The sequence below is a fragment of the Rhinatrema bivittatum genome, chromosome 17, assembly GCF_901001135.1.
Source record: "Rhinatrema bivittatum chromosome 17, aRhiBiv1.1, whole genome shotgun sequence".
In the NCBI taxonomy this organism is placed as follows: domain Eukaryota; kingdom Metazoa; phylum Chordata; class Amphibia; order Gymnophiona; family Rhinatrematidae; genus Rhinatrema; species Rhinatrema bivittatum.
This window is the reverse complement of record NC_042631.1, coordinates 27,195,632-27,208,338: the sequence shown is the minus strand read 5'-3', so window position 1 is coordinate 27,208,338 and position 12,707 is coordinate 27,195,632. Positions and strand designations below refer to the sequence as shown.

The following is a 12,707-nucleotide window of genomic DNA, read 5'->3' as shown; positions in this document are numbered from 1 at the left end:
TTTGCACTACACTGAGTTCAGTTCGTACCACCAGAACCTCACGCTGAAAGCAAAAGGCAGTTACTGCCGCTCCAGCTCCTAGAATTCTAACCTGCTGAATGACTTGCTTCTTTATAACCATTAAAATGAATAAATGACTGGCAGAATGAGACACTATGCATCTGATGTACCACAACTGTAGTGCAATTCAACTTTCGATCGTTTGCACAGAAATTGGAATGACCGAAAACAAAAGAAAAGACGACAATATGCAGAACAGGCAACCATTTCTTCTGTCTATAGAGATATCTGACAAAGGGATCTAGGAGGCACCAAAAGCTCACCTGTAGCATATTTGCATACAATGTGTATTTGTTGGTCCAATAAAATATATCACAGCCCTTCTCCCCAAAGTTTTATATTTTAAAGAAAGCTTTGATAGAGTTTCTGACCGTTCTGATGTGTTGTCTTTTCACATGTACACTGTGTTGTATTCATATAAGCATCGGACACAGCTCCTCACCGTCACATTCCAAACACAGACTCATTCTGTTCTGCATGCTTTTCTCAGGAGCCAAAAGAGCACCATTTTAACCAAATACTTTTCATTTAAGCATGAGAAACACAGGTGTACGTGGCCACCATAAATTCAAAACAGTAAGCTTCGCATTGCTTTAGGTAGCCACATTGATTTTCTTTTGCATACAAGACAAATGCATTTTTTAAATCCCTGATGTTTTGAATATTTCCATATTTGAACCAAAGTTGATTCAAGGGCTGCAAATGTTTTGGGTTTTTTTACCCTTCCTGGTCAATTTTAAAAGCCTTGCGCATGCCAAACCAGGAGATATGCATGTGTCTTGGACCTGTGCGCAACGCACGAGTTTTAAAAAGCCCGCAGCAATGTGCATATCTCCCATTATGCACCCAAAATTATTTTTGCCAAAAAAGGAGCAGGATGTGGGCTTAGTCTAGGTGGGGCATGGGCAGGCTGGGTCTGTAGCATGAATCTAGCGTGTAAGTATTTACATGTACAAGGGCGTGCCAGGGGCCCCTACCATGTAACTTTACTTCTAGTATGGACGGCGTGTAAGTGATAAAATAAAAAACAGAGGCTAGTTAGCGAAGTTGGAGCTAACAGGATCAAAAGTAGGCAAACTAACAGGGGAAGGTAGGAAGGCCGATTGGTTAACTGGGCGAACTGGGAACAAACTGGGAAAATGGGCTCCAGCATCGGCGCACGTATCTATTGAAATTTCCCCATTTACGCAGTCCAGGCAGCATTTCTGCACACATGTGCGGGTCCATATAAACTGGGGTGCACAGTTATGAGTGTCCATATTATTTTGTAACATGTGCGCATATACGCTTGTGTGTTATAAAATGGCTGCGTCCTTTGGCATGCAATGGCAACCACACGCACGGCTCTTAAAATTTACCTCTTAGTGTTTAATTTAGGATTTTATCTAATGCATTCAATGTGCAAGGGAAACTTGGCTTGGAGGAATAGTCTAATGGTTAGAGCAGTGAGCTAGTAACTCAGGGTTCAAACCCCACTGATGCTCCTTGTAATCATGAGCAAATCACTTCATCCTCCATTGCCTCAAGTGCAAACTGAGATTGTAAGTCCTCTGGGGACAGAGAATTGTCTACAGTACCTAAATGTAACCTATCTTGAGCTACCAAGGAAAAGATATGAGCTAAATAAATAAATATGACATTACCAAGTTAATTTGTAATAGGATATATAGTAGAAGCTCAATGATGCAAGCCTTATATGGAATTCATTTTGTTATTATTACTCAGTTTTACCTTTTGCTCTGCATTATAATTTTAATATTATTGTTGTAAAAAAAATGGTTCAAATACTGATACCATCAATTACAATTGAAAATATGGAATATGAATTTAGCTTTTAAAAATAATTTTCTTGTTCCAGCACCATAAAATTAAAGCATCAACTTCAAATTTATATAATTGTTCAAAGATAGCTAGTTTTGAAATATTCAATATTGCATAATATTTGCATAATAAAACCATATTCTCGCAAGCTGTACAGCTATCTTATCACTGCTTTGTAAAGCTGCACCGTGTTACATTCATATGCACTGACATACCTTGAAAAGAAATACAAGCACAATTAAGGACTTAACATTTTTTCACTCATTATTTCCATTAAAATAGCAATCAAGTAATCTATTATGATTAAAATAAACTGAAAGTTGAGAGAAATAGAATTACACCAGTGTAAACGTTAGAGACAGTTGCACTGGAGAGCACACTGTACTTGGAATATATGAACTGCCACCAGGCCCTATGTTCTCTACCACTGATCAAATTTGCAACTGATAACTATCTGACTTATCAGTACAGACATGAGGAAAACATTTATGCAAGGATAGAAAAACAAATATAAAAAGTCTCCTTTCTCGGTATTTTAACCTTCACCTAATACAAATAGTGACCAGAATGGTAGAACAGCAGAACCAGAAAAAAAGTCCTAATGTATAAGACCTTATTATTTTGCAGCTGGTAGAGGGAAATAACATTTAAACTTAGAATACCTGGGACCAGTGCAATGGCTCCATTTGTAGTCCAGGTCTACTGTTCCCGTTCTGATGGGGATGAGGCAGAGGAGGCTCCCACAGGGCCTGGGGCAGAGAAGGGGAGCCAGCCATTACGCAATGGCGACACCTGGTGGACCAGATTTCGGGCCTATGTCTGCAGGGTTCCAGGAGGAGCCCTGGTGCATGGCCCCCACAGCTGATAACTGTCATTGTATTGGCTGAACTAAGTAAGATGGGATCGGGAAATAGGAGGGGAAAAAAAATCCTGGTGCAAGATTCCAACCCTGGTTCTGATCGAGTTCGACGCCCAAAGGAGCAGGCGGAAATCGCTGGACCAGGAAAGTAAACAACTTAGGATACTGTTTTCTGAAGATTTTCCCACAGGTGCAGAACAAAAGGTGAAATCTGGAAAAGAGGGACTTCAGTCCCCCGAAATTAAAACAGAATGTGTCTGAAATGAGCGTTTCGGTGTCTCTACCTGATTTCCTTGGGAAGTGGTATCTTCTTTCTGAGGTATTGCACTGCTGTTACTAGGAAGAAAAGAACAAGGCTCGGTTTGTTCCGTGAAGGTAATCTGTACCTTTATTGCTCATGCATAACACATTCTACGCTGCAAACAAAGGAATGTGCCTAAGAGTAAGAAAGCTGCCCTGTCCCCCTATCCATATTTCATAATAAACCGCCTCAGCCTGCAATTTTATTTTATTTTATTTTTTTTCATCTTTAGCTTTGCTCTGTTTCGTTTACTGAGCAACTTTCTCCAGAGCTTAACCTTTTTACCCAGACACAATGCTTCGATTGTTTCGCTCGTTTAAAAGCAAAAATCGAAAAACTAAGCACAGGTCGAGGTGCGCCGACTAAGCTGAAAATACCAGATCCCGGCAACCTTTGGCTGCCCGGGGCAGCACATCTTTAGTAAAACCCTTCCTGGGTAATGTTTCCACCCCGCAGAAGACAACGCCAATGGCCATTAAAATTAAAATCAGGAGGAAACATGAATACGGTATAGAGACAGGACGGAGGCTCAGTGGAGTGGCAGGTGATCAGTGGTTTCCAGATGGCATTCCCTGGCACAAATTGCAAGTTTAAGTCATTTATTTGCATTGTAAAATATGAAACAAAAAATTGTTTATCTTGCTCATGGAGTTGACCGATCATTATCTACAGGGAAAAGAAGGTTTTCGAACCAGTAATGCCTATTATGACTGGTCAATTTGCAGTTGCTTTGGTTCATATTATAAAGGTTATCTATGTGGTGTACTTAATAGAAATTGCCTTTCATTTTCTTTGGACACTTTTATTGGGGACTTAACTATTCATACAGTGGATAGTGGCATAGATCTGTCCACAGGATGCTTCATGAAACTGGCTACTATTTAAAAGGGAATTCCAAAGTCTTACCTAGACATAGGTTCCCCACTGGGAGAGGAGGTGTTTCCTGCACTCCACGAAGGTGAAGCTGTAAAAAGAATGAGCAAGCTATTAATTACTGTTAATGAAAGCTCCATTTGCTATGGGCTCTTTCGACTCGGATTAGAAATTCCAGTTCTCCTGCAGACCCACGGACAGGTAAACATGTTTCACGTCCTTTTTTTTTTTTTTGCTTAAACTTTGGTTGATGACAGCCTTGCATTATTGGAGGCATCAAGTTATATTTCCAAAGTGAATTTTTAAAGTAGCCTCGAATGATTTCTTCCATGCATGCACAAAAAGCTAAAACATAGTCAAACACGCAGAGCTCTGCATTTGGAAAGGAAAACGGTAATAATGGGAAGGTCTGAAAGACTTTAAAATCGTAGGCAAAAGAGCTGTGCAAGCCGGCGCTCTCCCCGGACGCAGGCAAACTCACCTGGCAGCATCCAGAGACAGAAGAGGAAAAGAGAAACCGGGACTTTGTTGTGTAAATGAGGCTCCATCCTTGCTGACTGCAGGCTCCAGCTTGTCCTTGCAGCCTTGCCCTTACGGAGAGGGTGGAAAAGGGGAGGAAAGGAGCGGTCCTTATCGATGCCGGGCACACATCGCGGAGGGAGAGCTGCTCTACGTTCAGGAGCCGGATGAGACTGGGACAGCGGTGAGTGCTGAGCCGGGAGCAGTGCAGGGTGAAGTTCGGTCTCCGTTTGTTGTGTGCACGATGGCCACGACTCCTAGTGCATCCTTTCCCCCCCCCCCACTCACTCCTGGAACGTGGAGGCCTGTGCGCAGCCTGACGTCACAGCCCATTACCATAATTTCTACAGCAGGTTCTGATGGGGGTTACTTGGCTGAGTCTAATGTAGCTTTCTGGTACCCACTTTTCTAATTCCCATTCCAAGGCGTTCTTGCCATATAAATAATTCTTTGCTTTCTCAAATTCCTGGCTCTCTTTGAAATGGCAAACTAATCAATTTAATATTGACAAAAAGAACAAAAAAAAAAAACTGAGTGGGGAGGAGCATCAGGCATTTTGTTTTATCATACTTTGGTGACTCGCTGCCTAAAATATTTTAGTGGGTGACCCCAAAAAAGGAGATTAGGATGGTTAACCTCAGTTATCTGTCAGTTTGCATTTTCTTGCTTTTTTGTGTTTGGATTAGGATCTTGTTAAATATAAACTAAATATAAGTGGTCCCCTTTTTTATTTGAGTGTGTTTTAGGAGAAAAAGTTGTCACTGGTAAAAATACATTACTTTGGGTTTCTTTGCTATTTAAATGTGTGCCAGCAATTTCCTTTGAGTTCATTAGTTAATTGTCTGGAAGGCACCATGATCCATATTGGTGGCAATTTTCATACTCTCCGCTTTACTGCAAAGTCTGTGAATACTTTTTCTCCTGGACTTTGTACTAAAATGTGAAGGGAAGGCACATCTGGACTTTCCTTTTGAAACTGGTGCAGGCACAAAGAACTCATGAACGTCTGCACCTGCTTGTTTGTGCAGGTAGATTTTTTTCGCGGAGAACATGGCTATTTTTCCAATCCTGCCCAAAACACGCCCCTGAGAACACCTACCCCAAATATGGCAAAAAGTAAACACATTGTGGAAACTGCGTGCACTTTAAGAGAGATTAAATACACTTATTTGTCATATATATTTGTCTTGACTAGACTGTAAGCTCCATGAAGCAGGAACTGTCTCTTATTTGTATCTGTACATGCTATATATATATATATATATATATGATAGTGCTTTAAAAATAAGAAGTAGTAGCAGTAGTACTATTGAGGGAGAGCAATTTTGAGATAGCCAGCAGGTGCACATAAATCGACATTTACCCACCCTGATGGCTTTGAAAATTGCCCCTTGAATTGGAGGATATAAGTGCAAGTGTTGTAATGGATATAAAATATTGTGTAGACATTTCAATCAGTTTTGGATGGACAAAATATGGGAGGAAATCTAGGCAATATGATATTACTAAAGCTAATTTAAGGGAAGAAAGATTACACAATCTAAATCATGAGTTATAAAAGGATCTAGATAAATGTCTATGAACAATTCTTTGAAACAGAAAGAAATTCAAAATGGATAAAGGAGATTCTGGTGTCAGAAAAGTAAGGGTAGAGGAGCAATTTTCTTTTTCTGCTCCAATTTTGTGGGTGGATCATTCACAGAATGACAGGGTCTTTGGCTCTGAGACACAAGATTGTAATAGCCAGCCCAACTTTTCTTTTCTAGACACACAACAACATCAGACAAGGAAAGGAAATCTCAGCCAGGAGGGATGAGGATTAGGTGAAGCTCTGGAAGGAGGGGGAAGAAAAATTAAAAATAATTAAGATCTCCAGTAAATCTTTGATGAAACATCAACAGCGAATTATGGAGCAGGTTTTGTTTTGGTTTTTTTATACCGAGCCACAAATGTAATAATGTTGCTGCCGAAGCTGCTAAAATGTTTAATCTCAAAAAAGATGTCAGCTAAAATAAAAGAAATTGGGATTACATTATTTTGGCGACATGCTGTTGAATGATTCTAAGAAAGTCTTAGATACTGGGAATAACCTGATTTCCCTGTCGGATCTCAAGTCAAACCCCCCTACCTGAGTGAATGAATGAATTTGGGAAATGGTGGACTGCGTTTTTATTTGTCACATTTCCCTCTTTTTTCCCATCCTGATCTCCCTGCTTGTCCTGTACTCTCTGTTTTTCCCTCTCTCTATTGTCTGTCCTTCCTTTTTGACCAGGCCCATGTTTCATTTACTTTTTTCTCATGTTCTTTCTTGACCTCTCCCTCCTATTCCATCCTCCACCTCTCTCTTCAGATTCCACCTGTCCTGACTTCCCGTCTTGTGCCTCTCCCTTCCCTCTCAGTCCCCCTGCTGTAGTCCAACCTCAGGAAAACAAAGATTTAAAGCCAAATTGACGCTCTGGTCAAAAACTGTGCAAAAAAAAAAGGCTGGAGGTCAGTTTGCTCAAATTTGAAGTACAGAAACAAAGTGCAACTTTCTTTCAAGAGTTTAATGCTCTGCAACTTCAGGAAAAGAAGATCATTTAGAAGGAAAATAATTGTACAAGCAACAATTTATTTTTTTTTTTGTGAAAAAAAAACCACTCTGGGACTTGCATCCTAAGGGGTTACATTGAAGGATTGTGCAAAAATTCCACTGCACGTTTTGCAGAACATTTTGCTTGGCATGTTTTTTGTTTTTCTTTTCTGTGAAACTTTTTTCCTCTTCCTGAAGTTGCAGGAAAGCAAAGCCTTGGGCAAAAGAGCCGCAATTTCAAAACTGTGCAAGAAAACTGATTTGCTGGATTTTGCCCATTAGAGCATGAAGCTATTTTCTTCTTGTTTTCTTACTGTATGGTGCACACGTATCCTAATTACCAAACCACCCAGGCAGACTGGCACTGATTTCATTACTATTTGCAAGCACTGGGTGTCTTTACAAGTGCTTCTCAACCCAGTCCTCTCGGCACACCCAGCCGGTCAGCTTTTCAGGATCTCCACAATGAATATGCATGAGATAGATTTACATACCATGCATGGAGGCCATGCATGCTCATTGTGGAGATCCTGAAAACCTAACTGGTTAGATATCTCTCAAGGCCTGGGTTAAGAAGCACTGCTTTACATAATCAGAAAGGAAACAGCACTCTTTGTATCTCCTACCATTCTTCTACCTAAGAGTCATAGGTGCCAACAAGTTTGACATGACTTGGCGCATTATTTTCTTATGAGAAAATAGCTTAGTAAATCATGCCCATATCCTACAAAATACAACATAAAACAATATATTTATTGTTTTAGGCGTTTAGGAGGATATTATTGTCTTACATTTGTTTATTGAGGTAGTTATTGTTTTTTGTTTGATGTTTTAATATCATATTTACCATACACAACTGTTTTAGTGCTATTTTGTACCCTGCTTTGTTCACTTTGTTATAAATCTTGAAAAGAAATATATGTATTGCATCTCCATTATGAAATGAACATGTGGGCATCCTTTACAGAATCTTTAGTATATTCTGGAATATCACTTCAAAGATCCCTCTGTGGTTGTCCTGTAGATCTCCTGTTTTCTCACTCTCAGAGATAGAATATCTTATAACAGGAGCTTTGGAGGCTGCCAGGTGAGAAACTTTCCGAGCAGGCTTTATGAAAAGGTCTCTCTTTTGACTGCTTTAGGGAGTCTGTTAACAGTAAGTCATTAAAAAGGCCTTTCCCGCTTTGTAAATTTTCCCCTGTGTATTACATTTCTCATGGCAAGAGTTTCATTTCTATTGATAATAAGAAATATCTAGGACGATCCTATCAGGATTTCTATTGAGCGCTGCAAAATAAAATGAGCCCGAGTGATGATAAGTTCAAATATGTGCAGCTTAATTTCTTCTATACAATATCAGCTTCACAATTAATGTAAAATGCCTAATTCCTGTAGGGCTCCATGCATTCCAGGAGAACACCTCTTCATGGCTGCCAAGCACAAGGTGTGCCAATATTCTCATATGTGATTTCAAGCTCAAATATATGCACTTTCTGCATCATTACAGATCATGTGATATACTTGGCTACATTTCGTGCCTGATTTTCAAAAGCATTTACTCACTCAAAACTGGGTTTTACACATGCAAATGCACTTTAGCCATATAAGTGGGCTTTTGAAAATTGCTACAAGATATGCCATTGAATTGTCCATAGGTTATTCATGTGAAAGTGCACTTTAAGGTGGTAACTTTTAGACAGGCGCGCGGGCACAATGTGCGCGCATTCATCGACCTGCAGCCAGGGACATGGTCAAGTGCATTTAAAATATACATTAAGAATAGTGATAGGTTTACAGTTTCACCTGTGGCACTAAGGTGTCTACTGCTAAGATAAGATGATAAGAACATATTTTAAAGCAATTTTTTTTATTGCAAGATCCTTGAAGGTTTTGTTGATGGGTTCCCTATCTTAACATAGTGAAGGACCTTTGTTTTTCTTCTAGGTCTGTGTAACTGGTCTGAGCCTGGTAACTGGCCAGATGTAAATGTATTTATTTACTTATATTTTGCTCACACCATTTCAAGCAAGTTACATTCAGATACAGTACCGTAGGTATTCCCCTATCTCCAGAGAGCTTACAATTTACCAGGTCTATTTACTGTGCTGCAGTATTTTTCCCCCAGAGGAGGTAAATACTGCAGGGTTTACTAAGCTGCGGTACTTGGTATCGTAGCTTAGGAAATCATGTGGTATATTCCCTGGCAAAATACCAGGGAAGGAGGGCTTCAAGTCACTCAGACCTTTTAATATACTGCCCTGGGAGCAGCGGGGAAAGTTTGTAGCTGACTTTCATGAAAATAGCACAGCTTGCAATTTTTCAGGCAAGCCACATAAGAACATATTTTATTTTATTACCATGAAATGGCATTATTGAGGGCATCAGGAGCAGCAGGCTGGAACCCTCCTGGAAGAGCCATGCTGGTTATGGAGAGCTGGAGAAGCAGTATAATTCCCATCTTCCGGGTATCAGGGGCTGGGACACACCCAGTGAAGCCTTCACTGGTCCAAAGGGAGACCCACTCCTGATAGCGCATCCTGTTTAAACCCCTCTAGCCAGCAGAGTCTACACTGGTACATCAAATCCCTAATTCCCTGGGCTTATTACATTGCCTCTAAACAAATCTAAAATGAGGAGTATTTACAGATTGTTATTAGTTTGGCACATGTCACAGCTTTCGAATAAACTGATTTTAGCTCTGAATGAAGCAAGTAAAAGCAGACACTGGTTTTTTGTTAAATAAATACACAGTATGGCCTGAGGCATGCTGTCACTTGGTCCTGTAAAGCAAGTTCTGTTGTTTTCAAGCTTTGACAGAAGTATAAAATGGCCACAAAAAATGTATTCTGGTGATGGGGAGGTGTCACACTTTGGACTAAGTGCTGATGACTTCCCTTCTTATCTGTTGCATTTTAGTTTACCATACTGCAAACATGTATGTTGTGAGCCAAGGAAGAAGGCAGAAGCTGCTCCCCATAAAGCACACTGTATAACCAACCCAAACTGGGAGGGGGGGGGGGGGGGGGAGAGATTTAGCAGAAATAAACTATTCACAGAGCAGGAAAGGTGGGCACTGTGGCTATCAATGGGCATTGGCAGCAGTTTTAAAATGCACTCCCCTTGAGAACAGTTGGCTTTTGATTGACATGAAAATTTGCAGGGAGTGAATGTGGGTCCCACTGGGAGTCCTTCCTCGCCTGCTTGTAAAACAGGTCTCTGCTGCACGCTGGTTTGACTTAAGTACCACAAGCCCTGCAACGTTCCCAGGAGCTCAACAGACAGCAGCTGATAACAGAGCAGGAAATGAAGCCAGGCACAGCCACATCCAGATGTTTTCCATGTTTTAATGTTTTATTGAATTAGGATATTGTTAGAATACATGAAAGCATTGCAGAGTAATGCTGATGGGGTAAGTTACATGAATGTTCACTACTCTATAAGCATTTTGGGTGCATATATAGCTTGGGACCTGCAAATTGTGAAAGTTTTTAATTTAAATGTAACCAGTCCTGTAATTCTGACCATTTTGGGGTCCTGTGACCTACGAGCTAACACCTACAGGTCCGGAGATTTCATTTGCCATTATTTTAGTGCAAGTTTATGTATTTATTTCAACTTTATTACTCGCTCCAACAGACAATAACTCCAAGACAGGTACAGGGCCAACCCCAAAAGCATGGGGCAGAATAAACATAATCAGTTAACAGAACCCCAAACCCCTCTCCCCTGCCCCCAATTAAATAAATAAATAAATAAATATATATATATATATATATATCCATACCCTCAAACCATAATAGTTCATCCTAGGAGTTTGTAGAACAGAATGGACATAAATGACTCTTATTTTATAAGATTTCTCTGCTGTACCTGACTTTATGGGGAAAAAAACTTTAATGGAGATTTTCTATGCAGCCGATAGAATTTAGGGGAAACATTCAGATAAGGAATCTTCAGGGGATGGGGAGAACAAGATAAAGCCCAAGCAGAAGTAAAGTCAAGCATTGGCTAATTAAGAGCATTTCAGGCCAGTGTCACTGATTTATGCCATGAAATGGTTTAGAAAAATAAATTAAATGCAATTTCATGCATTAACATACATACAAATTAGAGTGATGTAAGGTCACTGGATAACTGAAAAATGAATACTCACACTTGAATCGGAAAGATAATTCTGTGGAGCTTTTTTTGTTCATCCTTTCCAAGAGGAGGAAAAGAGCCCCAGCGGCAGCCAAAGAGGATGAAGGGACCTGGTGCTGCCAGCAGAACCCATCCTATTGCTGGCCAAAGAAGAGGAACATGCCTGGGGCTGGCGGTGCAGCCCATCCCGCGGGTGGATAAAGAATGCAGGAGGCCTGGCATTAGGATGGGAGTGAGAGATAGAAATTAATGTTGGATAAGTATGGAGGGGAAGAGAAAGACGGTACTGCGTAGGTGTAGCGGGAAGAGAAAGATGGTACTGCATGGGGATAGTAGGAAGAGAGAATGAGGGTAATGGGCCAGTGGAGTTGGAGACAACAGAAAATACTGGGCCAGTGGGGTCAGAGACAGACAAGAAAGTGTACTGGGCAGGTGGAGGGATAGAGAGAGGGTGCACTGGGTAAGGGGGGTGGAACATGAGAAAGAGAGGGTACTGGATAGCTGGGGAGTAGAAAGAGAGAGGGTACTTGAAGGTTGGAAGGAAGAGAGAGAGAATATACAGGTGTAGTGAGATAGAGTATGTATGCTAGACGGACAGGGAGTAGAGAGCGCGTAGAGCAGTTGTTGAGGTAGAAAAGCGAGAAACTGCTGAGTGAGTAGAAACAGAGAGTGAAGGTACTAAGCAATTGGCAATGTAGAGAGAGAGGGAGAGGTGCTGGACAGAATGAAGGTGAGGTGCAGACAGGATGCTGTTACTGTGGAAAGAGGGAACAAGATTGGGGTGATGCTGATATGTTAAGCATGGAGTGTAAGGGAGAGAGGAGAATACTGTGGGAGAGGCTAAGAAGATATGTTGGGCAGTGAGAAAGGGATGGGATGCTGGGCACTATAGGGAAGGTCTGTGTGTGAATGAGAATGAATGGGAATTTGCCTGGAGTGTGTGTGTGTGAGGGAGCCAGTGAGAGTGGGTGCATTTTTGTGTATGTGTGTGTGAGGCAGCCAGAGTGAGTGCATATGTGTGTGTGGGTGTGTGGGTGGGTAGGTGGGTGAGAGTATGTATATATGGGTGAGAAAGAGCATGTGTGTATGTGCGTGAGAGAGAGCACATGTGTGTGCAACAACCTCTCCCCCCCCCCTTCCTCTCTGTCTGCTAATCCATGACATTCTTTACATTAACCTGTTCAAGTCCTTTCCTGATTTTGTAGATCTCTATTATATCCCCCCTCAGTCGTTTCTTCTCCAAACTGAATAGCCTTAACATATTTAGCCTTTCCTCATAGGGGAACCATTTTATGCCCCTTATCATTTTGCTCACCCTTCTCTGCACTTTCTTCAGTACAACTATATCTTTTTTGAGATGTGGCTACCAGAATTACACACAGTATTCAAGGTACGGTCTCATGATGGAATGATACAGAGGCATTATGACATCCGTTTTATTTGCCATTCCCTTCCTAATAATTCCTAACATTCTGTTTGCTTTTTTGATCGCCACGGCACACTGAGCCAACAATGTCAATGTATTATCCACTATGATGTCTAGATCTCTTTCCTGGATGGTA

General features: G+C 41.0%; 1 protein-coding gene across 1 annotated transcript in view; it reads right to left on the bottom strand.

Moving 5' to 3' along the window:
- OTOG (otogelin) overlaps positions 1–4,462 on the bottom strand; it is a 193,737-nt gene extending 189,275 nt beyond the window's left edge. Inside the window, exons 1-2 of the mRNA XM_029583100.1 lie at positions 4,396–4,462; positions 3,948–4,005 (exon numbers count right to left, since the gene is read on the bottom strand). Of these exons, the coding sequence (XP_029438960.1) occupies positions 3,948–4,005; positions 4,396–4,462 (125 nt within the window). The remainder of the gene's footprint in view (positions 1–3,947; positions 4,006–4,395) is intronic.
- Between the last annotated feature and the right edge of the window lie 8,245 nt (positions 4,463–12,707).